The following is a 23637-nucleotide window of genomic DNA, read 5'->3' as shown; positions in this document are numbered from 1 at the left end:
GACAGTGGCCATTAAAGGATTATTAGCACTGCTTATAAACAAACTTGATTCTGGGGAGGGTGAAAGAATTCTGTAGAACCAGAGGTAGATATATATAGATGTAGACCCTTTCAGTGGGTATACATTGTAAAATTTGTTTTCAAGGAGGACTTATTCAGAAATATTCAAAATCAAATTCAAAAGCTTCTGAAGATTATTAGTTGTACCATGCCAAAGACTGACAACAGGGTAGTGTTGTATCTCTGTATGGAAATTGAAAATAAGAGGATTAAAATAGGGCATTATTGAATACTAAAACAAAATATCAAGGTTCCATTTTAAAAGACTTTCTTTTGGAGTGGGTGATATCTAGGTACTCTTATTTACTTTGTAAGTTCATTGAATAAATCTAAGCCAGTATCTCCACAAAGGTTCTCCTCAAGCGATCAGTCCTCCTTTTTCCTGTAAGCAGTTAATGCAGTTTAGCCTTTTTTTCTATGAAGAGTTTGCATAGATATTAAGTACATATGAAAAAGATGAGCTTATCCAGGTGCCGAGGATGAAAAAGATGAGCTTATCCAGGTGCCGAGGCACACACTTGTAATCCCACCAACTTAGGATGCTGAGAGAGGAGGAGTGCAAGTTCAAGGCCAGCCTCAGCAACTTAATGAGGCCCTAAGCAATTTAGTGAGATCCTGTTGCCAAATAAAAATAACAAGAGCTGGGGGATGTAACTCAGTGGTGAAGTGCCTCTGCGTTAAATCCCTAGCTACCACCACCCCACCACCACCAAAAGAAAGAAAGAAAGAGAAAGAGGAAGGGAGGAAGTAAGTTGCTCAGAGAGGTAGGCATAAACCTTTTTTGTTTTCAACAGACATTTGAGATAACATATATATTTTCATTCTTAATTCTACACATCTTTAGAAACAAAAGAGCCACAGTGCCTGGTCTGTAACTTGCCTTCCACTGCATTCCCAAGACAAGTAGTAAAGCCCTTAACCTTGAAGTAGGATCATGAGTAATGCTATTGATGACAAGGGGTTCAGGAATAATTACATGTCAGATTGAGTCATTCAGTAAATATCTACTTAGGGTTTTGTGATTGTGAAGTATAATTCCAACATGAAGAAAAATTAATCAGATATGAACCTGTACATACAGTTTAGTACAGCAGAAAATCTGCTTAGGGATACAATATAGAAAGTTGAAACTCTCAGGAAAAAATGTAGATAAAGTTGTAATAGAAAAGTTCTATATAATGGGGCAGAGAAGTGTTGAGAAAGAAGGACATAATGCCATTTATGGTGATAAATGCTCTATTTCTGTGTGTGGTCTTGAGAGCCTGTGCCATATGTTCTATATTCCTGGCTTTCAGATTCCTTTCTGCATGATGGTGCATCTTCTTTGCAATGATCTGGACTCTTCAGCGTTTTTTGTTTGTTTGTTTGTTTGTTTTAATGTTCAAATTGGTTTATGCAATTTAGAGGAATTTATTGAATTTTATAACTGAAAAGTGTGGAAAGCTTTCTCTTTCCATCTCTCAACTGTTTTTCTCTTTGTTCATTTAGTAAGATCAGCCTTTTTAGATATTGTAAAGATGGCAACTCTAGGTTTTATCTTACAAGTTTAGCAACCAGACAGGAAAGAAAGAGTTCCCTTTTCTATAGGTTCAGTTAAAGGCCTGAAGCTGGTGCTCACTGACTCTTAAAGGCCTTGATAAGGTCTTATGCCAACTCTTAGATCAGTCACTTTGGCCATACTCTTTAAAGAAGACCAGACTCCTATACACATCCTATACACAACCCGTTTGGAACCCATGAACTGAGTGGAATGAATATCCAGAGAAAAATTTGAGGGTGTCATTTGAAAAAACAGGACATTGTTTTGGAGACCAAAAAAACCCAGAAGCTTACTACACTTTTTGCTACTTACTACTTTACCTTGGAATGCACGGTATCTCTGATATTAGCCAACTAACAGTGAGACAATTTATGGTACCTCCACTTGAATTAAAAGTGATAATTAAGCTTATGCAGTGGTTATATGGGGGAAAGCCATCTTGAGGACTACTGTTAATTCCAACACTAAATAGGCATCCTTTTTCACATTTACCTCAAATAAAATATGCATGGTAAATCGGATGTAGTGGTGCACACCTTTAATCCCAGCAACTCAGGAGACTGAAGCAGGAGGATCACAAATTCAAGGCCAGTCCAGGCAACTTAGCAAGTCCTGTCTCAAAGTAAAAAGAACTGGGGATGTAGCTCAGTGGGAGAGGGCCCCTAGGTTTAATCCCCAATAGCACAAAAATTAATTAATTAATTAAAATATACATGGCAAAAAATAAAATACATAGAGAGCAGTAGCTGACATTTCAATTCCTTGAGGCAGTAGAGTCCTACATCATACTGCAAGGAGGCTAGACATTCTGCCTGTTATTACAGCTAATTAACCATTAGCTCTTATGCAGAAAAATAGCAGAAGATGTGAAGAACTGTTCAGAAATGTTATAAACTCTTTTCCTTTAGTAATTAAGGGTAACTTTATGATTTGCTTTAGCTTTTGTTAATATGATTCTATAAGGAGTCTCTCCTCAATAAACTAAGAGTAGATCAAACGTTCTTTTTTTTTCTTATACCCCTGCCCACATTCTTTCTAAGGCCCTGTCCTTGTAGCAACATCCTTATAAGCAGAATATTCATGCCCTATGTCTCTTCCCACCCTTTTCAGTTTTGCATTTTTATGGGGAAAAGCCTTTCAGAGAGCTCTGTACATCCCATTGAACCACTGAGTCCACTTGACCTTGAATGAGGATATGTAATCAGAAGAGTACAAATGCAGGCTAAGTCAGCCCTTCTAAACACCTTTGAGGTATCTAACAATTTCATGTTCCACAGTACACCTGACAGTTGAAATTTTTATTTCTATGGTATTGTAAAAAATCAGATAAATGAAATGTAGAAATAAAATTAAGCAAAGACTCCTTTTTTTTTTTTTTTTTAAGGAGAGGAAGAGAGAGAGAGAGAGAGAGAGAGAGAGAGAATTTTTAATATTTAATTTTCGGCGGACACAACATCTTTGTTTGCACGTGGTGCTGAGGATCAAACCTGGGCTGCACGCATGCCAGGCGAGCGCGCCACCACTTGAGCCACATCCCCAGCCCTAAGCAAAGACTCTTTAGATTTTAATTGAATAAATATCAGTTTTAGGCCCACTAAGAGAGAGCAATTCCTTAATATATATTAAAGACTCATCTAGTTCCAATCCTGATTTGCCATTCCAAATCCCAGAGTTTGTAGCTAAGGAATTCCCAGCTTCAACCTTAAGTCATACAAGTCTGAGCGGGTTCCACCTTGTCCTTCCATGTGAATGAAAACTAGTCTGCCAGCATAGAGACTTACTAGAAATCCATAGGTCTCATTATTTCTAAGTACCATGTTGTTACAGTTAATAGAAATTCTCTCTACCACTTCAATAATTCTGTTTAACCTATTTTCTTAAAGGTATAGCAGATGGAAACATTTGGACAGATAAATGCATTCCAGCTGAACATTTTTTTAGACTTTGTGGTTTTAGCTGTCCCCAGATCAGACCATCATGTTCAGTTGTCGGGTTTGTAACCATCTTGCCAGAAACATCTTGAGTTTTGAAATGGACAAATCTTGAGCCAAAGCCTTTTTAAATGGGGGGTGGCGGTGGGGAGGAGATAGTAAGTTATAGCTGTTATGTTGTCTGCCCTTCTGAGTCTAACACCTGTTCTTTGCATAGCCCCTCCCCCTAGGTCTGGATGGAGGATACCTTAAAGTGAAATGACAGACCAGGAGAATAACAACAACATCTCAAGTAACCCCTTTGCTGCTCTTTTTGGCTCCCTGGCCGATGCCAAGCAGTTTGCAGCAATCCAAAAAGAGCAGCTGAAGCAGCAATCTGGTAAGTGAAGGAGTCAGTAGCAGTGGATGAGATGACCTAGAATGGAGTCTTCCCAAATTAAGTAATCTTTGGACACTTAATTTATAATTGGAATTTAAGTTTGGGGCAGAAGTTGTTTTTTGTCTGTTTAGGACAGAAGTTTATTATTATTTTTTTTTCTGTTGATTTTTTGTTTGGGAGGCCTTCCCTTCCCCTTTCCTTCTTTTTTAGAAAGAAATCAGATAACTGGTGGTTACACAGGAACAGATGCCAGTTGTAATCCTAAAGCTGTCAAGCTGCTTCATTAAAAAAAAAAAAAAAAAAAAAAAGAGCCTAGTAAAAGTTTTTTAAATAAATTTTTTTTAACATAGGAAACCAAGGTGGTAGGTATGAAAACAAGTCACAAGCAGCTGTAGACAGCAGATATAAAAGAAAAATTTATAAAAGCATTTTACCTAGTACTTAAGAGGCTTTCTCAAACGAAGTACTTCTTCTGTTCTTCTGCCTCTCTTTTGTAGCTTAGTACTGTTAAAACAGACTGTTTTGAAACAAAATCAGAATAATCTCTCACTTACTAGAAAAATGGCTTACCTCATTTTAAATCAAATTTAAGGTCAAGTTCATTTCCTTCTCCTATGAGGAGACATAGACTAAAATAATTACTATGGTATCTCTTAAATATAATAGTGTCTTGAGGACATTCACAATCTTTAAACTACAAATTTGTCCTTTCTCCTCTGTCCAAAAAGAATAATAGTGTTTCTCTTTTGAGAAAAGGAGAATGTTTATATTTTCCCTTTTTTTATTTTTTAAAAATGCATAGCAGAGTTGTCCTTGCTTTGTGATTAGGGTTGAAGAAAAAGAAGGTAAAGGCAAGACAGATCTATAGTAGACAGAGTGATAGATGAAGCAAGAGACAAGTGCAATGCTAACTTCTTAACCAGCAATAAATAGATGTAAGGCTGGCGAGTGGAGAGCATTGCAAATGGCAAACCGTGGGAATGAGGCAGAGGCACATGCCCTTCTGTTACTATTTTGGCAACTCATCATTTTAGTTTGTTTACGCTGATTTTATTGTGCCACTAGGTCCAAACTGTTTGCCACCACCAGTTAGTACTTTGCCAAAACCTTTGACCTCCAAAATTGAAGTTCACTTTTACTAAACTCAGAACTCAAAATACTGAAGCAACTCTTAGTTCTAAGAGTTTTGTCTGGACTTTCAGAATACCCATCCTATCAAGAGAAAAGAAATATGAGTTCATATGGCTTTTATAGTACTGACTGTTATAATCATTCAACATGAGTGCATTCCAAGAGGCAGTCTTTATAAACAAATTTAAGGGACTCAGTCAATAAGGAAAAAGTGAAACCAGGGAGGAAAAAAAAAAAGCTGTAACAAACAACTTATATATTATATACAATAATCAAATGATGAAAAAATCTAATCTCACTTTTTTTTTTTTTTTTTTAAGTACAGGGAATTGAACCCTGAGCAATATCCCCAGGCTTTTTTAGTTTTTATTTTGAGACAGGGTCTCACTAAGTTACTTAGGGCCTCACTAAGTTGCTGAGACTGGCTTTGAACTTGTGATCCTCCTGCCTAAGCCTCTTTGAGTTACTGGGATTACAGGTGTGCACCAGTCTCACTTTTTAATGCTGTTTTGTTTTGTTTTGTTTTGAGACAGGATCTTACTAAGTTGCCCAGGCCAATCTCAAATTTAAATTCCTCTCTTCTCCTATCTCAGCCTCACAAATTTCTAGGATTATAGGCATGAGCCATATGTGTGCCTACCATGCCCAGCTGAGCCTACTAAAACAACAATTATGTCATTTTTATTTTATTTTATTTTTTGGTACTGGGGGTTTAAGCCAGGCGTACATAACCACTGAGGTACATCCCCAGTTCTTTTTATTTTGTTATTTTGAGACAGAATCTAAGTTGCTTAAGGCCTTGTTAAGTTGCTGAGACTGGCCTCAAACTTGTGATACTCCTGTTTCAGCCTCCTGAGTTGTTGGGATTATAGGCATATACCACCACATGTGGCTTGAATTAGGTCATTTTTTTACCTGTGAAATTTATGAAGATTTAGTGGGCACAGCGGCACATGCCTATAATCTCAGCAACTCAGGAAACTGGGCAAGAGGATTGCAAGTTCTAGGTCAGTCTGGGCAACTTAGCAAGACCCCATCTAAAAATAAAAAATGAAAAAGGCTGGCTGTGTAGCTCAGTGATAGAGCCCTCAGGTTCAATCCCTAGCACTGGGGGGTTGGGGAGGTCGGGGAGAAGAAGAAGAAAAGGAAGAAAGAAAATAAAAAAGAAATTTATGAGATTCGAACACATATTCTCAGGTTTGTTTTTTTTTTCCCCAGTGCTGGGAAGTGAAGCTCAGGGGCTCTTACCAATGAGCTACTTTCCCAGCCCCAGATATTCCCTCATATACTAGTGGGTAGGCATATAAATCAGTGCATCTTTGAGGGCAATTTACTAGTATATGTTAAACTTTTTAAGTGGCCAGGCTCAGGCTAGAGATGTAGCTCAATTGATAAAGTGCTTACTTAGCATGGGTGAGACCCTGGGTTTGATCCCTTACACTGCAAAAAAAAAAAAAAAAAAGTTCAAGTCCTTTGAGCCAGCAATTCTGCTTCTATGAATTTATCCTATAGAAATACACGAGTGAACAAAGAGTTACATTAAGTGCAGTATTATTTGAAATTATAAAAAAGTTGGAAACAACCAAATCAGGCAATGAATAAACCTAGAGTTTCGGCAGCTACATTAATTACAGTGCATGTAAAATAAATGCAATATAGTGCAGCCACTGAAAGGAATGAGAGCTGGGCACAGTGACACATCCCTGTAAAATCTTAGCTACTGAGAGGCTGAGGCAGAAGGATCTCAAGTTCAAGACCAACGTGGGCAACATAGGGAGACCCTGCCTCAGTGGGGGTGGGGAGGACATGTTAAAAGGCTAGCTAAAGAGCGTTATGTATTATGTGATCCCATTTTTTAGAAAAAAAGAAAAACCACAGTAATGAACACAAAAAGAGAAAAATAAGAGTCTGGAACACAGCTAAATTGAGTGGTTTGACTGTAGGGAAGTGGTTCAGAGGAGACTTTCTATACTATATTTTCCTGTACCGTTTTGTGTGGTTTTTTGTGTTTGTTTGTTTGTTTGTTTTTTTAGTTATAGATGGGCATAATACCTTTATTTTATTTATTTTTAATATGATGCTGAGGCTCGAACCCAGTGCCTCACACATGCTAGGCAAGCGTTCTACCACTGAGGCACAACCCCAGCTCCTCCTGTACAGTTTTGAGTTATTAAAACAAATGTGTCTCCTGGAAAAAGCCAGACATTTAAAATAATTACAGGCACTTTAATCTATTAGGTAATTCTTTCTTCACTAGGATTCTATATGGAAAGTAAAGCTGTTGGTTTTTTTTTTTTTTTTTTTTTTTTTTCCTGGCAGTGTGGAGTACAATTATGGGTAGAAGTAATAAAACTTTTGCTTTGAAAAATATGGTAAGATTTTATAGCCAGGGATTTCAGAATCCTGCACTTACCTTGCCTGACTTGAGATATTCACTAATTATATGATTAACTTGTTTCACATCTGAAATTATCCTATTCTTCATTATTTTGGTAGTAGCCTTGGTTCTCTCTAAAAGAACGGGAGATGGATGTTTAACAGCTTACATGTTCTGACAGATGAACTCCCAGCTAGCCCAGATGATTCGGATAATAGTGTGTCAGAGAGCCTGGATGAATTTGATTACTCTGTGGCTGAGATCAGCCGCTCATTCCGGTCACAGCAAGAGATATGTGAGCAACTCAACATCAATCACATGATCCAAAGGATCTTCCTCATTACTCTGGATAACAGTGAGTTATAGACTTATAGCCAATCTGTTCATTCTTCTATCTTTCCAGCTATATCATCTAGTGGTTAAATTATTTCACAGTACTCCCTGGAGCATGGTGTTTTTATTTCTATAAAGCTTTTGGTATGACTTAAAAGCAGTATTTAGACAGATATAATTTTTGTTCCCTTTTTGATAATGATTAGGCCATATAACTACTTGCATTAACTACCTTTAGAGGAAAATGGAAATAGTAATCAAACCCATTTTCTTCTCACATGGAACCCTAAGGGACATTAGACAGTGATTTCCCACTGTGCTATATCTGTAGTTAAACCCCAAAGTTAGTACAATGTCTGGGATTTACTCTTTAGATGTCATGACAATAGGTTTATAACAAAACTGGTGCTCTGTAGCTAGGGAGGGAGGATTTAAATCTTTAGATACTGCTTTGTGTATCAAGATCACTCTGGTATTACCTGGATCAAACCTGGATTTAAGAGAAAGGCTATCATGATTAACTATCTGGAACTGGGTATAATTACATGCACCTAAGATCCCAGGAATTCAAGGCCATTCTTTGCACCAAAGCAAGGTCCTGTCTCAAAAAAAGACATCCCCCCCCCCAAAAAAAAATAGTGATCTGTATAAGACCAGGAACATTGCCCCAGTGTCCTTAACCTATCAGATTAAAACTACTTCCCAGGTGATCCTAGCTTGAAAAGTGGGAATGGCATCCCCAGCCGTTGTGTGTATTTGGAAGAAATGGCAGTAGAACTGGAAGATCAAGACTGGCTTGATATGAGCAACGTTGAGCAGGTACCATTCTTATGTTCTTAACAGGTGCCCTCAGTAAAAATTAACATACAGTCAAATTGTACTCGCCATTCTCTAACTGTGACATTGCTTACCTCCATCTCTCATGTTGTTTTTGGTTTCTTTGGAATCTTCTCGCTACTATGACCACGTATCCAAATATACCCCGTTATTTACAAACAGTTAAAATGCCTTCTTATTTACAAAGCTTGCCAAATAGGAGTTACATCCTCCTAATCTATCCATGTATCTTAATGAGAATTGTCACTTTCTGTTTCATGTTGTGTTTTTTTAGGCACCTGTCTGATCTCACCTGTCAGACTGTTCAATTCTTTAGGACAAAACTCATCTCTATCTTCTTAGGGTTTTTTGTTCTTGTTGTTTTGTTGTGTTTTGGTTTGGGTGGGGGTGGTTTTGAGATGCTAAGGATCCAATCCGTGGCCTTACCCATGGTAGGCAAGTGCTCTACCACTGTGCAGTATCTATAGCCCTATTTCTTCTTTATATCCTTGCAAAATCCAGAATGCTGTTAGCTTTCCATCACTCTGATGTAATACAAAGAGAAGTAACTTATAAAGAGAAAGTTTATTTTAACCGTTTGAAGATTCCTGTCCATGATCCATTGGCCCTCTTATTTTGGGCCTGTGATAAGGCAGTACATTATGGTGGGAGCATATGGTAAAGCAAAACTGCTTTTATTATGGACCTTTGAGCAAAGAGAAAGAGACTAGGATATGACAGTCCCGTTCAACATGCAGGCAATGATCTAAGGACCTCTCAGTAGGCTCCACTTCCTAAAAGGTTCCACCATCTCCCAACAGCACTAACCTAGGGACCAAGTCTTTAACATATAAATCTTTGGGGGAATCCAAGCCATGGCAAGTGCATTGTACTTCCAAATACCTGATTAATATTAAAGAGATAAAAGTTTGATTGGAAAGACACTTAACAACTTGCAGTTTAACTTTACACATTTTGAGTATCTTCAAGTGAAGCTAGAAATCACATAGAGTAATAGATTTCACATGTAAGTTTAATCACTGATTCTCAATACCATTCAACAAATAGTCTTTTAATGCCTGTTCTATACTGGTTCTATGCCAAACACTTTAGGCTTTATTTAGAATAACTTTACATATACGATTATTTTCTAACATTTCTAAAGTAATAAGATACTGGGTTCTTTTTTCCTTTTAACTCTAAACCTTGTGATTCTTGTAATAACCTATTGTCAAAATTATTTTACCTCTTTATGTTCTAAGATTAACTTTGAATTTGTTTAATTTGTTTATTTTTCTTAACAGGCCATCTTTGCTCGCTTATTACTTCAAGATCCAGGAAACCACTTGATTAACATGACTTCTTCTACAACGTTAAATCTGTCTGCTGATCGAGATGCAGGAGAGAGGCACATTTTTTGTTACCTTTATTCCTGCTTCCAAAGAGCCAAGGAAGAGGTAAAAGAATAATTCCTATTTAATGCTTTAGTATCCTCTTGGGTATGATTTTAGCATATAAGTCAGAGTTGAATCAGTGTCTTTCATATTGATTTGTATACATTATAGTATCTTTGTCTTCTAATTTAATCTCCTTTCTGTGGATCGGAGTTCATCTCTTTCCCCAGTTAACCAATACCTCCCATTCTCTCTACAAACTTCTTTACATATCACACCCTTAAAAAATAAAGGAAAGTGATAAATTCATTTTCATTGAGGTGTAAGCATTAAAATAGGAACTTGACACTTCCAGATTGGAATTTTAATAGGTAGGTGATTTTTAAGCCAAAGAACAAGTCTGTCATGAATTTGCAGACATCCACAAGAGACCAATATTGTTTGGGACACGGTGTCTTTTCCATTCTATTTATATCTACCCTTTTTCCAGGTCCTAAAGCTCTACTCTTCCCATTCTTCCTTATGTTTGCAGATTACCAAAGTTCCAGAGAACCTGCTACCCTTTGCAGTACAGTGCAGGAACCTCACTGTGTCAAATACCCGAACAGTTCTTCTCACCCCAGAGATCTATGTTGACCAAAACATCCATGAACAATTGGTAGATTTGATGTTGGAAGCCATCCAAGGAGCCCGTGAGTGCATAAGAAGATCTTTGAGCTTCTACATTTTGATTTCCAAATTTAAAATTTCTCTAATTTCATTAGAAAGCCTCAGCACCATTATGGTTCTGGTATAAATTAAGGAAGAGACCTCACACTTTGATCTTTGGAGTTGATAACAATAGAATTATCAAAGAGTTTGAGAAGAGTAAAGAGCCATTGTGTAGCCGATGTGGTAACACAGGCCTGTAATCCCAGCAACTTGGGTAGCTGAAGCAAGAGGCTCTTAAGTTCAAGGTCAGCCTCAGCAACTTATCAAGACCCTTTCTCAAAAGTAAAAGTAAATGGGCTGAGAATGTAGCTCAGTGGTCCTGGGTTCAATCCACAGTATAAAAAGAAAAGAAAAAGAGCCAGTTTGTGAAGATAGGGATATGGTTTAGTAGTAGAGCACTTGCCAAGCATGTGCAAAGCCCTGGGTTTAGTCCCCAGCACCTCAAAGAAGGAGAGAAAGAGTACCAGCGTGTAAAACATATAAAAATTCCTATGGCCTCCTTTCTCTTTCATGTCTTCTGTTAGATTTTGAAGATGTAACTGAATTTCTAGAAGAGGTCATTGAAGCCTTGATACTAGATGAGGAAGTTCGAACATTTCCTGAAGTCATGATTCCAGTGTTTGATATTTTATTGGGCCGAATAAAAGATCTGGAGCTGTGCCAGATCCTGTTGTATGCATATCTAGATATTCTTCTCTATTTCACTAGGCAAAAGGATATGGCAAAGGTAGGTCTGAAAGATGGTATGTATTCATTGTTTTGGAGATTTAATTAATACTTGATGCTTCCTTGTCCTGAGGACACTATACTGTTACTTACAGAATAAGAGAAAATTGGATTGGTGGTTGTATAGACAAAACTCTTTGAGGCCCTCTCACTTTATTGTCTTTATCTTACCATGCAGACAAATAGTACTTATCTTCTCCTACAGGTTTTTGTAGAGTACATTCAACCTAAGGACCCTAGCAATGGGCAGATGTACCAGAAGACCTTGCTGGGAGTCATTCTGAATATCTCCTGCTTATTAAAGACTCCTGGTGTGGTAGAAAATCATGGCTACTTCCTGAATCCATCTCGGTCCAGTCCTCAGGAGATCAAAGTACAGGAGGCCAACATCCATCAGGTTGAACTGTTTCCTGGGATATCCTAGCCCCCTGGTCTTAGATTAGTGTCCTCAAGAACCACATACACATAAGGCTGCTTGAGCCTCTTTAGGAAAGCAAATGGTATGGATGATTTTCTCCATAATGATGTGAAGAAATTGCCCTCTTTTAGCATGTGCTAAGAGCAGGAGTAAAACCATTTAGGGTGAGAATAAGCTGTTGTGACTCTTGCGCTATGTGGTAGCACTTCCACTTCCCCTCAACTCTTGCTCTTGTCACTGAACTTATTTCTTACCACTTAGCTCCTAAAATCTTTTGACTGAACCTCAGCTTATATAACTCCCTTTCTCCATCCCCCTTTCTTTTCCTCGGCTTATGCCCTTTCTGTTTGGGCCTCTTGACATAAATTATAGTAGAGATCTGGCCAACATGAGACATTTTAATGGTTGAAGTGGGAATAGTTTAAGTCTCCCATTCACCATTTAATCTTCACAGCTTTGTAAAACAGATGTTGGCAAACTATAGCAGTGGTCAAACCCAATCTGTCACCTGTTTTTTTTTTTTTTAATAACATTTTATTGGACACGGCCACATCCATTCATATATGTATTGTTTGTGGCTTGATTTTATGCTACCATGGTAAAGTTGAATAACTGCCTGAAGGACCATATGACAAGCAAAGCCAAAACTATAATCTAGTGCTTTGCTGAAAAAGTTTAGCAAATATTGCTCTGAAACTAAGTAATGCTGTGTGCAATTTGGCAGCTGATCAGAAAATTTCTCCTAAATACCCAGAAACATTTTTAAAAATTAGGGAATGGGGCTCAAGGAGAATGAGGGGAAAGATTAGGATTAGCATATTTTTGGAAACTGCCAGTTGCTAAGGTTTGAGAGTAAGAAAATAATTAAATGTGAAATTGGAATATTCTGTGGTTGTGTTTTCTGGTCAAACAGTTCATGGCTCAGTTCCATGAAAAGATCTACCAGATGCTGAAGAACTTACTCCAGCTCTCTCCAGAAACCAAACACTGTATCTTATCCTGGCTGGGAAACTGTTTGCATGCAAATGCAGGCCGCACCAAGATTTGGGCCAATCAGATGCCAGAAATCTTCTTCCAGATGTATGCCTCGGATGCCTTCTTTCTGAATCTGGGTGCTGCTCTCCTGAAGCTATGCCAGCCATTTTGCAAACCCAAGTCCTCTCGGCTTCTCACCTTTAATCCTACTTACTGTGCTCTGAAGGAGTTGAATGATGAAGAACGAAAAATAAAAAATGTACACATGAGAGGTAGGGGCAGCTGGCCTTCTCAGAACTGTGTGTGTGTGTGTGTGTAATTTCTAAGGCATTCATTCCCTTATCCTTTTTTTTATAAAGTAGCTCTTTCTCAAAAAAAAAAAAAAAATGAGGTGTAAAAAAGGTTTAATTTTTTTTTTAAAGCAGTTTTCTAAAATCAACAATTTAGCTTTTAAATGTTGTGCTTTAGTGAGACCTCTCTGGATATGGCAGCCTTCAGTATTCATTCATTCATCCTTTACAAAAATGAATAAAATACAGCTGCCATCCTCTTTGAACTCAGAGGCTCCAGAAAAAGTCAGGTAATTTTAATGTGCCATAGAACTAAGCTCTGAGAACACAGAAAGAGTGAGTAATCAATTCTGCAGGAGTCGGAGGTCTTCATAGCTGAGCTTGAAAGATAAGTTGGGTTTTACCAGGCAAAGGAGCAAGAGTCTATACAAAGGGAATAGCAAGCATAGAAGTAAAAGCTGTGGAAAGTCATGAGTAAGGAATGATGACATGTTCCAGGTATCTTAGAGCAGAGGAGGATGAGAAGTGGGTGGCAGGAAGTGGAGAAAATGGGTCTGAGGAAAAAGAAGGTTAAGGCCAGATTGGAAAAACTTGAGCAATTCAGAGAAATGAAAAAAAGAAAATAAAGGACTCATGATTCTGCCATGCAGAACAGATCCCTTCTTAATTTTGATATATTTCTTCCAGTTTTGTGATTCTTGCAATTATAAAAATGATACTTCTCAAAAGCAAATAATAATAAATATAGAAAAGCATAAAATAAATACAATTGGTCCATTGCCTATCACTTGGAAAAATTACAGTACGATAATTATTTTTAATTTTTGGTGATTTCATTGATTAAGCAAGAGATTTAATTATTTCTGTAGACAAAAGATATTTTTAGAGAAAGTAATGTGATGAGATTTGTTTTAAAGAAATTGTCACTGGTATAGTATGGAAGCTGAACAAGAATAAGGGGAGACTGGAGACCAAGATTCATGTCTGTGGCAAGCCATTTACCATTGCTTTTAACTTCTTTGAGGTTTGGACAAAGAAACCTGTTTGATCCCAGCTGTGCAGGAGCCAAAGTTTCCCCAGAACTACAACCTTGTAACAGAGAACCTTGCACTGACAGAGTATACCTTGTATTTGGGATTTCACAGGTAATTCTTTTGCTGTCACTAGAAAAGAACTATTTGGGAATGAATTATTTAATTGTGTCTAAAACCAGAAGGTTGAAAGTGAGTCTTAAGAGAATTATTCTAGGGGCTGGAGCTGGAGCTTAGTGGTAGAGTACTTGCCTAGCACAGGTGAGGCACTGGGTTCAAGCCTCAGAACAACATACAAACTAATAAATAAAATAAAGGTTAAATTCTTTAAAAAAGAGAGAGAGAGAGTTTAATTCTCAAAGCTAGCATTAGAAAATCTAGCAGGAAAAGAGAATTATTTGAATTTATTTTTGTTTACACGAATCAGCTTTGTCCAGTTAAATTTATTTTCGATTTTTGACTTGTTAACTTTTTAAAATTAAAGATACACTATTTTTTTTTCTACATTTTCACAATTTTAGATTATTGTCTTCCTGTTGTCATTTAGGAAATGGAATTATTTTTATTTTCTGTTTTATTTTCTACTCTTGAAAATTTTGCTACTTACTACTTCTGATGAAAAAGCCAAGAAACAGAATTGGCAAAAATTAAGAAAATGTTAATAAAGGATTCCAGTGAGACCATCTATGTATCTAAGATAAAGAAGAATCTAGAAGTGTGAAGGTTTGAGAACTGTAGTTTAAAATTTTCCAAAGGGATCTAGTTCTGACTAGCCTTACGTCACTATAATTTTTCCCCCTTTTTAACTAAGTGTGACTTTCAGTATAAATAAGGTTAGGAGGTAGCAACTTGCTCTTGGAAGTGGTATAAGGAATAGCAGTTTTTAATGCCTTCTCAGGATACTTAAATTAATAAAAGGCATTTTTCAAAAACCAGCAAATTACCGAAAAGTGGTGGATATAGAAAACTCTCTAATAAAGTGTTTTTAACTTCTTTGAGGTTTGGACAAAGAAACCTTGTAACTCTCTAATAAGACATTTTAAATAAGACAATGTTCGGCATGTGCTTAATCTACTTAACCATCTATATTCAAACACAAAAATGAATGTCATCTAGTTTCTTAGCTGGCCTTAGACATTACCTATAGGATCAAAGGAAATAGTTTTGGATTATACACATAGAATCAGTTATCCTGAGCTTTAAATTATAGGTCTTCCTTTCAGTAGAGAATATTTGGGTGAACTTTCATGAAGAATGGTTTAATTTTATTTTAAACAGAGAGCTGAAGACTAACTGTAAGACATCCTCATAATCCCTCAAAGCACGATCGTTGCACTTTTGTTGTGTAAAACTATCCTGCTGGGCTTCTGGTACTTTGCCTAATAATTTTTATTTTACATAATATCTCACTTTATACCCTGCTCACCTAAGTTGCAGCTGTTTGAATTGTGCACTTCAGCTGAAGGCTGCTAACTATTTGTAATTAGCTTCAATTGTGTTGAATACTTGGTAACATTTTCCCAGTGCAGCACCTTGCCTCTGTCCTGTCAGTAACTTATGAGTGCCTTCTGTGTCATTAAGACTGCATCTCCCTACATCTTTAAAGGGAATGCTAGAATAAATAAATGAGAATTTATTTTTCTAGAATGATCTAAACTAGACTATCTCCCTATGAGCCTTTCTGACCCAGTCTCTTCTGCTTTCTTGGGGGCAGGTTGCATGATCAGATGGTAAAAATCAACCAAAATCTGCATCGGCTACAGGTTGCCTGGAGAGATGCTCAGCAGAGTTCTAGCCCTGCTGCTGACAACCTCCGTGAACAGTTTGAACGACTGATGACCGTCTATCTTTCAACCAAGACTGCCATGACTGAGCCACAGATGCTACAAAACTGCCTAAATTTGCAGGTGTCCATGGCTGTTCTGCTGGTTCAACTGGCCATAGGCAATGAGGGCTCACAGCCAATAGAGCTAACTTTTCCTTTGCCAGATGGCTACAGCTCTTTGGCTTATGTGCCAGGTAAGCAGTTCTCCCTTGGGAACTTCCTATTTTTAGCCATCTAAGTTTAACTGGGTCACTTTGGAAGTTTAGTCCTCAAGATACCTTTCCTTAGTTATCATTTGTTTTTGGAGAAACAACTCAAACTTATAAATATCTACTGATCAAAGTATAAAGTTACTAACAGTATGTTCTCCGGCCTTATGACCCTACTGCTGTGCATATCAGAAAACAGTCTTCAAAAGATTAAAACGAAGCCGGGCACAGTAGCACATGCATGCCTGTAATCCCAGCAACTCAGAAAGCTGAGACAGGAGGATTGCAAGTTCAAGGCCAGTCTCAGCAACTTAGTGAGACCCTGTCTCAAAATAAAAAATAGAATTGAGGATGGAGCTCAGTGATAAAGCACCCCTGGGTTCAATTCCCAGTACCAAAAAAAAAAAAAAAAGATTAAATGAAGCCGGGATTCTCATAGCTGTTAGTTTGTGTCATTTATATGATTTGTCATTCAACTTACAAATTTCTAACTCTCCTGTACTCTTTTTAGAAAGAAAAAAAATTTTTTCTATCAGTTAACCCAGAAGGGAGATTGTATTTATATGTCAGTGAGGGGTTAGCAGACATGCAACAAATCAGGTTAAATTATCTTAATCACTGTATTGGACAAATATTGCTGTATCACAAATTACCCCAAAACATATCAGCTTAAAACAACAAATATTATTTCAGTTACCATGGGTAAGGAATTCAGGCACACTAGTCTGCATGGTTCTGGCTCAAGAGTACCCCCTGAGATTGCATCCAAGCTGTCATTCAGAGCCATAGGAATTTGAGGATCCAACTACAGCTGGAGGATCTACTTACAAGCCCCGTCATGTGGCTGTTGACTGACCTCATTTTCTTGCACATTTCTTGCCAACAGCCTCTTCTCCAGGCCCCACACATCTCTCTTTAGTACCATTCATGATGAGGTAACTGGTTTTCCCCAGAGTGAGTGACCATGGTGAAAACTAAAAGCTTTTATAACCTAATCTTAGAAATGATATACCATCACTTCTACTGTATACTGCAGGGTGAAGCTTCTACTCTAGAAGAATGTGGGAAGGCACTGTGTAAGGGCATGAATACCAGGAAATGAGGATCATTGGAGGATCATCCTAGAGGCTGGCTGCCATAGTTACCTAATGTAAAAGTCTTGATAAGCAATTCTTCAGATACCTGAAGAATTAATTAAATTATGGTTAACCTTGTATTAATCTTGTAACCTGGTACTGTTAACACATGTTAATATGTTAATAATATTTTGTATACTACTGTTCATATATTTACTTGGATAAAAATTTAAAATGACATACATTTAAAGAAGATCCTAAGACCAATAAGACCTTTGATTTTTTTTTTTTTAAACCCTTCATTAAGGAACATGAAAGAGAGGAATATAAATGTTACTTAATACCAGCAGACAGATATTTGACTAATTCTAGTGAATTTTTTTTTTTTCAGAATTTTTTGCAGATAACCTCGGTGATTTCCTCATTTTTCTCCGCCGCTTTGCCGATGACATCTTGGAGACATCAGCAGATTCCTTGGAGCATGTCCTTCACTTTATCACCATTTTCACTGGGAGCATAGAAAGGTGAAGTGCTGAAAGCTTGGCTCTGTCACTGTTTAGAGCTGCAAAACTTTCAGAAGACTTCTAAATCAAGAAATAAACAAGCCTGAATCATAAGGGGTTGCCTTCAGAAGTTATGTTAACATTAATGAACCACCTGAGCATCCTTATGGGTAGCCAAAAATCCCACTGTTGAGAGGCACAATAAGCAAAGGACTTTGCCCACAGAGAATTTGAACCTGCATTTAAGGTACCTGATGGGAATTCCACTGCTAGTCCCTGGTTAAAATAGTTACTGTACTGCCAGAAACCTTACCAGTGGCAGTAAGGTGCTAATGTTCCTCTACTAATTGTATAATACATAAGCTTGTTCTTGCTGTTCGGAGTTGGATGAGCAGTAAACTTAGTTCAACGTTATTTCTGATCTCTAGTCTTCCCACTCATAACCTCCAGCCCTCTTTCCCAAAGGAAGATACTATGACTTCTAGGATTGCTTTCTTCATTTTCTGATATGTAGGCCAAAGGAAACAAATTCTGTGTACAGAAGTGCACATTGCTTCATAATAAAGAGAATGACCCACAATTCCCCTAGGCACATCAATGAAAAGTAGGTAGAATCCAGCCCATCACTCAACTGAGCAAATCTAATTAGTTATAAACCAAAAAGTATTGATTAGGCAAACATTACAGCATTGTAGATAATATAAGTAAAACCTAATCTTTACCCTCAGAAGGCCTGGCAAAGCAAGTTTATCCAAGATGAAACTGTCAGAGAATAGTACTTTTTAAATAATGCCTTATTGTAGACAAGAAAGTTGAATGGCTAAGTATTAAATAGAAACTTAAGTACTCACCCTCATACTTGGTAAACAGTCATCTCAAAAGTTAAATGGTGGGCTGGGGATATAGCTCAGTTGGTTGAGTGCTTGCGTCCCATGTACAAGTCCCTGGGTTCAATCCCTGGCACCACAAAAAAAAAAAAAAAAAAAAAAAAGTGTACCCTGAATCACCCAATATTGACAAACTTAAAACTGTAGAAGTGCCTCTTTTTTTTTTTTTTTTTTTTTCTCCCCTATACTGAGAGTATAGCATGCGTTGGCACCTCTTATGGAGAGAACAGAGTAATAACTTTGGGAGTTAAGTTTATCTACTCATCTTGCTTTCTGCCCTGTTTTGCAGAATGAAGAATCCTCACTTAAGGGCTAAACTAGCTGAGGTGCTGGAAGCAGTGATGCCCCACCTGGATCAGACCCCAAATCCCTTGGTATCCAGTGTGTTCCACCGGAAGCGTGTGTTCTGCAACTTTCCACATGCACCCCAACTTGCAGAAGCTCTAATCAAGGTTTTTGTGGACATCGAGTTTACAGGTAAAGCAATCATGCAGCCAGGTGGGAACTACAGAATTGATACCAGTGAAGTTCCATAGCTTGATCATTTATTGAACATCAGATAAATTTAAAGCCATCATTTACCAAATATCTTCTGTGTGCCAGGCTTGGTGCTAAATGCTATTTTATATTACTAATGTGTTACCATTTGACTTTATTATCCCCATTTTTCACATGAAGACATGAATGATTAAAAGATTACATGATTTGTCCATGTCATGTAACTAATAAGTGATAAGTCCATCTCACCCAAAAAAAAAAAAATCCTATATACTCTTTTCAACCATATATTACTAGTCAAATTATTTTCAAATTAGGCTATCTGATTAAAACCTAATCCTTATTTGTGTCTGCCCCAAGATGGTAAAATACTGTAATGAGACTATAATGTTTGAGAGATTCTTTATTTTAACCATACCATCTAATTTTCTAAAAATCTGATTGTTGGATTAAGAATACCACAGAGCCCCCTGGCGCACGCCTGTAATCCCAGTAGCTCCAGAGGCTGAGACAGTAAGATCATAAGTTCAAAGCCAGCCTCAGCAATGGTAAGATGTTAAGCAACTCAGTGGGACCCTGTCTTTAAATAAAATACAAAATAGGCTAGGGATGTGGTTCAGTGGCTGAATGCCCCTGGGTTCAATCCCGGTACCAAAAAAGAAAGAAAAAAAAAAAAAAAAAAGAATACCAGCAGGGCTGGGGTTGGAGTCAGTGGTAGAGCACTTGCCTAGCATGTGTGAGACACTGGGTTTGATTCTGAGCACCATAAATAAATTATTTTACTAAAACAAAACAAAATACCAGCAAGCAGCATTCCGCTTCTCTCTATCCCTGAGCTTCTCTGTTTGATTCGACAGTACCCTCTTACAAATAGTAGGCAAGATATGTTAAGCAATTGTATAAGACCAGTTTCAAGGAAATGTCCTGCCATCCAATGATACATATAACTAACATTTAAAGGAACTATTAACATTTTACTGGCTACCTTTCGATACTTTTGTTTGTTTGGGGTTTTATTGTTGTTTGTTTTGATATTGAAAATTGAGTCCAGCGGCACTTTGCCACTGAGATATACCCCAGTCCTTTGTTTACTTTCAGACATGGTTTCACTAAGTTACTAGAAGTCTTGGCAATTTGCTGAGGTTGGCAGTGAACTTGCGATCCTCCTGCCTCAGCCTCCCGAGTTGCTGAGATAACAGGCATGAGTCATTGTGCTCAGTAACCTTTCCCTGTTTGGTTTCTGGCTTTGTTACTTGCTCACCTCTGGGTCAAAAGATTACATTATTTGTCCATGTCATGTAACTATTAAGTAATACAACCAGATATAAAATGAGTCAAAGCAATGATTCAGTGAAATAGTACATGTAAATCTTCATCGTACTTAAAGAACTGCACAATAAATCATTGTGGTTATCTCATTATGTGACTATATAACCAAAGATTCGTCATATATTACAATATATTGCAATTTCTATTTTTTCCCCAAAGGAGTGGAGACTTGCATTTAGTAGAACCAAAATGAAAATTTGGGTCTTTGAACTCCAAATCTTACACTCTTCATTATATGACCCAGACTTTGGTTCTTCAGATGCAGTATGGGCTCAAATTAGCTCCTGACCTGATATTTCAGAATAATCAAGAACAAATTGGCTAGCCCAAAACACAGGAATTTTGATAGATTTTGTTTCATCTGACTCCTGTTTTAAAAAATTAATTGCGCCTTTGTAGTTATATACATTATCAAGTGCATGTCTGATGAAAAGAAGTTCTGTTGTGATTAGGTACTGATGAGTGATGAATACTCTGCTTACAATTTTATACTTCTAATGATTGCAAGAATTTTCCAACAACAATAAGAAAAAGTTGTAGTTTTGTGTTTTCCAAACCTTCATTATGTTGTTTCCATATCTACTTATGTTGTTGAGTTGCATGGGATGCCTTTGCAAACCATCATGATCTCCTGCCCTATGCCTCTGTGTCATGATGATGGGGACTCAGGATAGTGACCTTTAGAAATATCCACTACCACTGTACATCACAATAGCAAAAGCAGTTGCATCCTTTGCATTCAAATTCTATGCATAACTAACTTAATTTCTGACAAAAGAGATTAAATTTGCCCATAGCCACCCCAATTTTCCTTGAAAAAAGAGGTATAACAGAGAAGTTGTTTAAAATGATATTAGTTCTAAGTAACGGCAGTGAAAAAGTCTTAATTATATGAAATTAACATAATTATAAGTCCGTGTGAAAGAAATACTAGGGTCTCACCATTGGAAGAAGATGTGCTATCAAAGTGTTCTGAAGCTGAAGGTTCAAATAAATCAGCTTCTGGTTTTATGTTTATTGAATATATAAGTTAAAAAGTATATTCAGCTGTGCATACTTTATTATTGTCTCCACAAAAATCTACCAAAATGAAATGATGTAAGAGAGTGCTATTCATATCTTTTATATTTTGAATTTAGAAATACTTATTCTAATCAGAATAGTTCTGAATAAAATTTTAGTAAGATTAAAAAAAAAAGAAGAACAAATTGGCTGCACAGTTGGGGTATTGTCTATGAAGAATGCAGGAATTATGTAGTGTCCCACTCTGCGCATGACTTTTCAGCAACACCACAGTCAGCACAGAGGCCTCATTTGCATGCTCCACATTGGGGTGAGGAAGCATCTGTTACCCTTGTTGAGTAAAATATCTTTTACATCTGTTTCCCTGTTGTTTTTGTTTTGTTGGTAAGCAAATGAGCAAACACTTGGTCCAACTCTAGTTTTTTTGAAACTCCTAGAGAAGATTTTGAAGAAGCCTTGACATGTTCAAGACAGAAGAAAGTGACTGCACATAGGCGTAAACTCCTAGCCACTCACAAATAGACCACCCTTGCTGATTTCTTGCTCTTGCTTAACTTTAGGAGACCCCCATCAATTTGAACAGAAGTTTAATTACCGCCGTCCCATGTATCCCATCCTAAGATACATGTGGGGAACAGATACGTATCGGGAGAGCATTAAGGTAAGAGAATTTTTGGTGAAATCAGTTGTGACAGATGAATCCCAATGATGTGATTCATTATTACTGACACAGTTTTCTCTTGGGCTGGAACTTACAGGATTTGGCTGACTATGCCTCTAAGAATTTAGAAGCTATGAACCCTCCACTTTTCCTCCGCTTTCTTAACCTGCTAATGAATGATGCCATCTTCCTTTTGGATGAAGCTATACAGGTAAAAAAACAAACATTTAACTGCTACTATATCACCAAATCATTGTCAGTACATATTTTTGATCTTTTTAATCATTGTAGAACAATCCTGTACCATGAGTATCCAGTCTTGAACACAAAAATTTATGAGTTTACCATTATGGCGCTTTCTAGGTTATTGTTCCATCACAGAAAAGATCAAGGGTCATTGAAGCCTCATAGGATGGGTACTTTGGCAGAGTTAAAAACATAGTTTGATGAAACCAAACCAAGGTACACTGGCAAAAGTCATCAGGCCAGCATCATCCAAAAAAATAATTAAAAGATCTTTTTTTTTGGTCAGTAAATTTCAACTATTTTTCCATCCAAAGATATCAGTAACAGTGGTTCACTAGACAATGATTTTTGGTCCTCTGTTCTAAAAGATCCAGATTTTTTTATCACTACTTAAAACGTATCTGGTTTGTGTTTGCGTTTTGGGTTTTTGTTTGTTTGTTTGTTTGTTTTGCCTCCTAAATCCTTGGCTATATTATGAAACGTGTTTCTTGAAATGTAAGATACAGCTGAGTGTCTCTTAGATCCTGCAGTGCATCTTTTCCTCAACCATCCATATGAAACTGTTCATTACTCCACTAAAAACCTGGGTACCCAGACAGAAAAACTTCCCTTCCCTATAAACTACAATAGTGACCTAAAGGAAGATGAGATAGGTAAATCCTGAGGGTAGCCTATTGGACAGTCATGAGCTCCTCTTATTGGTTTGGTTTATGAGAAAAGTTCCTGCTCTTTTCATAAACTTACACTCTTAAAATAGATTTTCTGAGAAAATGAGAATAGGTTCTGTTATAAACAGACCCTGATAAGGAAGAACAGTAGAGCCAAAGAATGAAGCTGATGGCATTTTTCAAAGAGACTATATAACTTGACTTGTTTGCTATAACAGTAAGGATGATGAGAGGTAGAGTTTTAAATAATTATGGTTCTCCTTCCAGACATCTTACATATTTGATAGAGCTTTCATTTTTGGTAAATGGGTTTTGATTTGTGGGGTTTTTGTTTTAAATTTTTTATCTTTCAGGAAGGATTCATTGTTTCTTCCTTGTAGCCTAGTGTTTGGGCCTGGGTTTCTTGTATTATGCCATTTTTCTTCCTTTTAGTTTTTGGGTACTGGGGATTAAATCCAGAGATGTTTTACCACTGAGCCACATCCCCATCCCTTTTTTATTTTTTGAGACAGGGTCTCAGTAAATTAAGTTGCTTAAGATCTTGTTTAGTTGCTGAGGCTGGCCTTGAATTTGCAATCCTCCTGCCTCAAGCTCCCGAGTC

At 37.2% G+C, this 23637-nt stretch overlaps 1 protein-coding gene across 1 annotated transcript in view; it reads left to right on the top strand.

Moving 5' to 3' along the window:
* The window catches only part of Ube4a (ubiquitination factor E4A), a 34635-nt gene that overhangs the window by 1152 nt on the left and 9846 nt on the right, over positions 1-23637 (top strand). Inside the window, exons 2-15 of the mRNA XM_076846355.2 lie at positions 3748-3909; positions 7599-7772; positions 8457-8569; positions 9871-10023; positions 10493-10652; positions 11196-11398; positions 11603-11794; positions 12729-13062; positions 14105-14225; positions 15826-16130; positions 17613-17745; positions 18901-19088; positions 22022-22122; positions 22220-22333. Of these exons, the coding sequence (XP_076702470.1) occupies positions 3789-3909; positions 7599-7772; positions 8457-8569; positions 9871-10023; positions 10493-10652; positions 11196-11398; positions 11603-11794; positions 12729-13062; positions 14105-14225; positions 15826-16130; positions 17613-17745; positions 18901-19088; positions 22022-22122; positions 22220-22333 (2412 nt within the window). The 5' untranslated portion in view covers positions 3748-3788. The remainder of the gene's footprint in view (positions 1-3747; positions 3910-7598; positions 7773-8456; positions 8570-9870; positions 10024-10492; positions 10653-11195; positions 11399-11602; positions 11795-12728; positions 13063-14104; positions 14226-15825; positions 16131-17612; positions 17746-18900; positions 19089-22021; positions 22123-22219; positions 22334-23637) is intronic.

This window comes from Callospermophilus lateralis, chromosome 2 (assembly GCF_048772815.1).
Source record: "Callospermophilus lateralis isolate mCalLat2 chromosome 2, mCalLat2.hap1, whole genome shotgun sequence".
Lineage (NCBI taxonomy): Eukaryota > Metazoa > Chordata > Mammalia > Rodentia > Sciuridae > Callospermophilus > Callospermophilus lateralis.
Note: the sequence above shows the minus strand (reverse complement) of the source record. Positions and strands in the feature narration are given on the sequence as shown.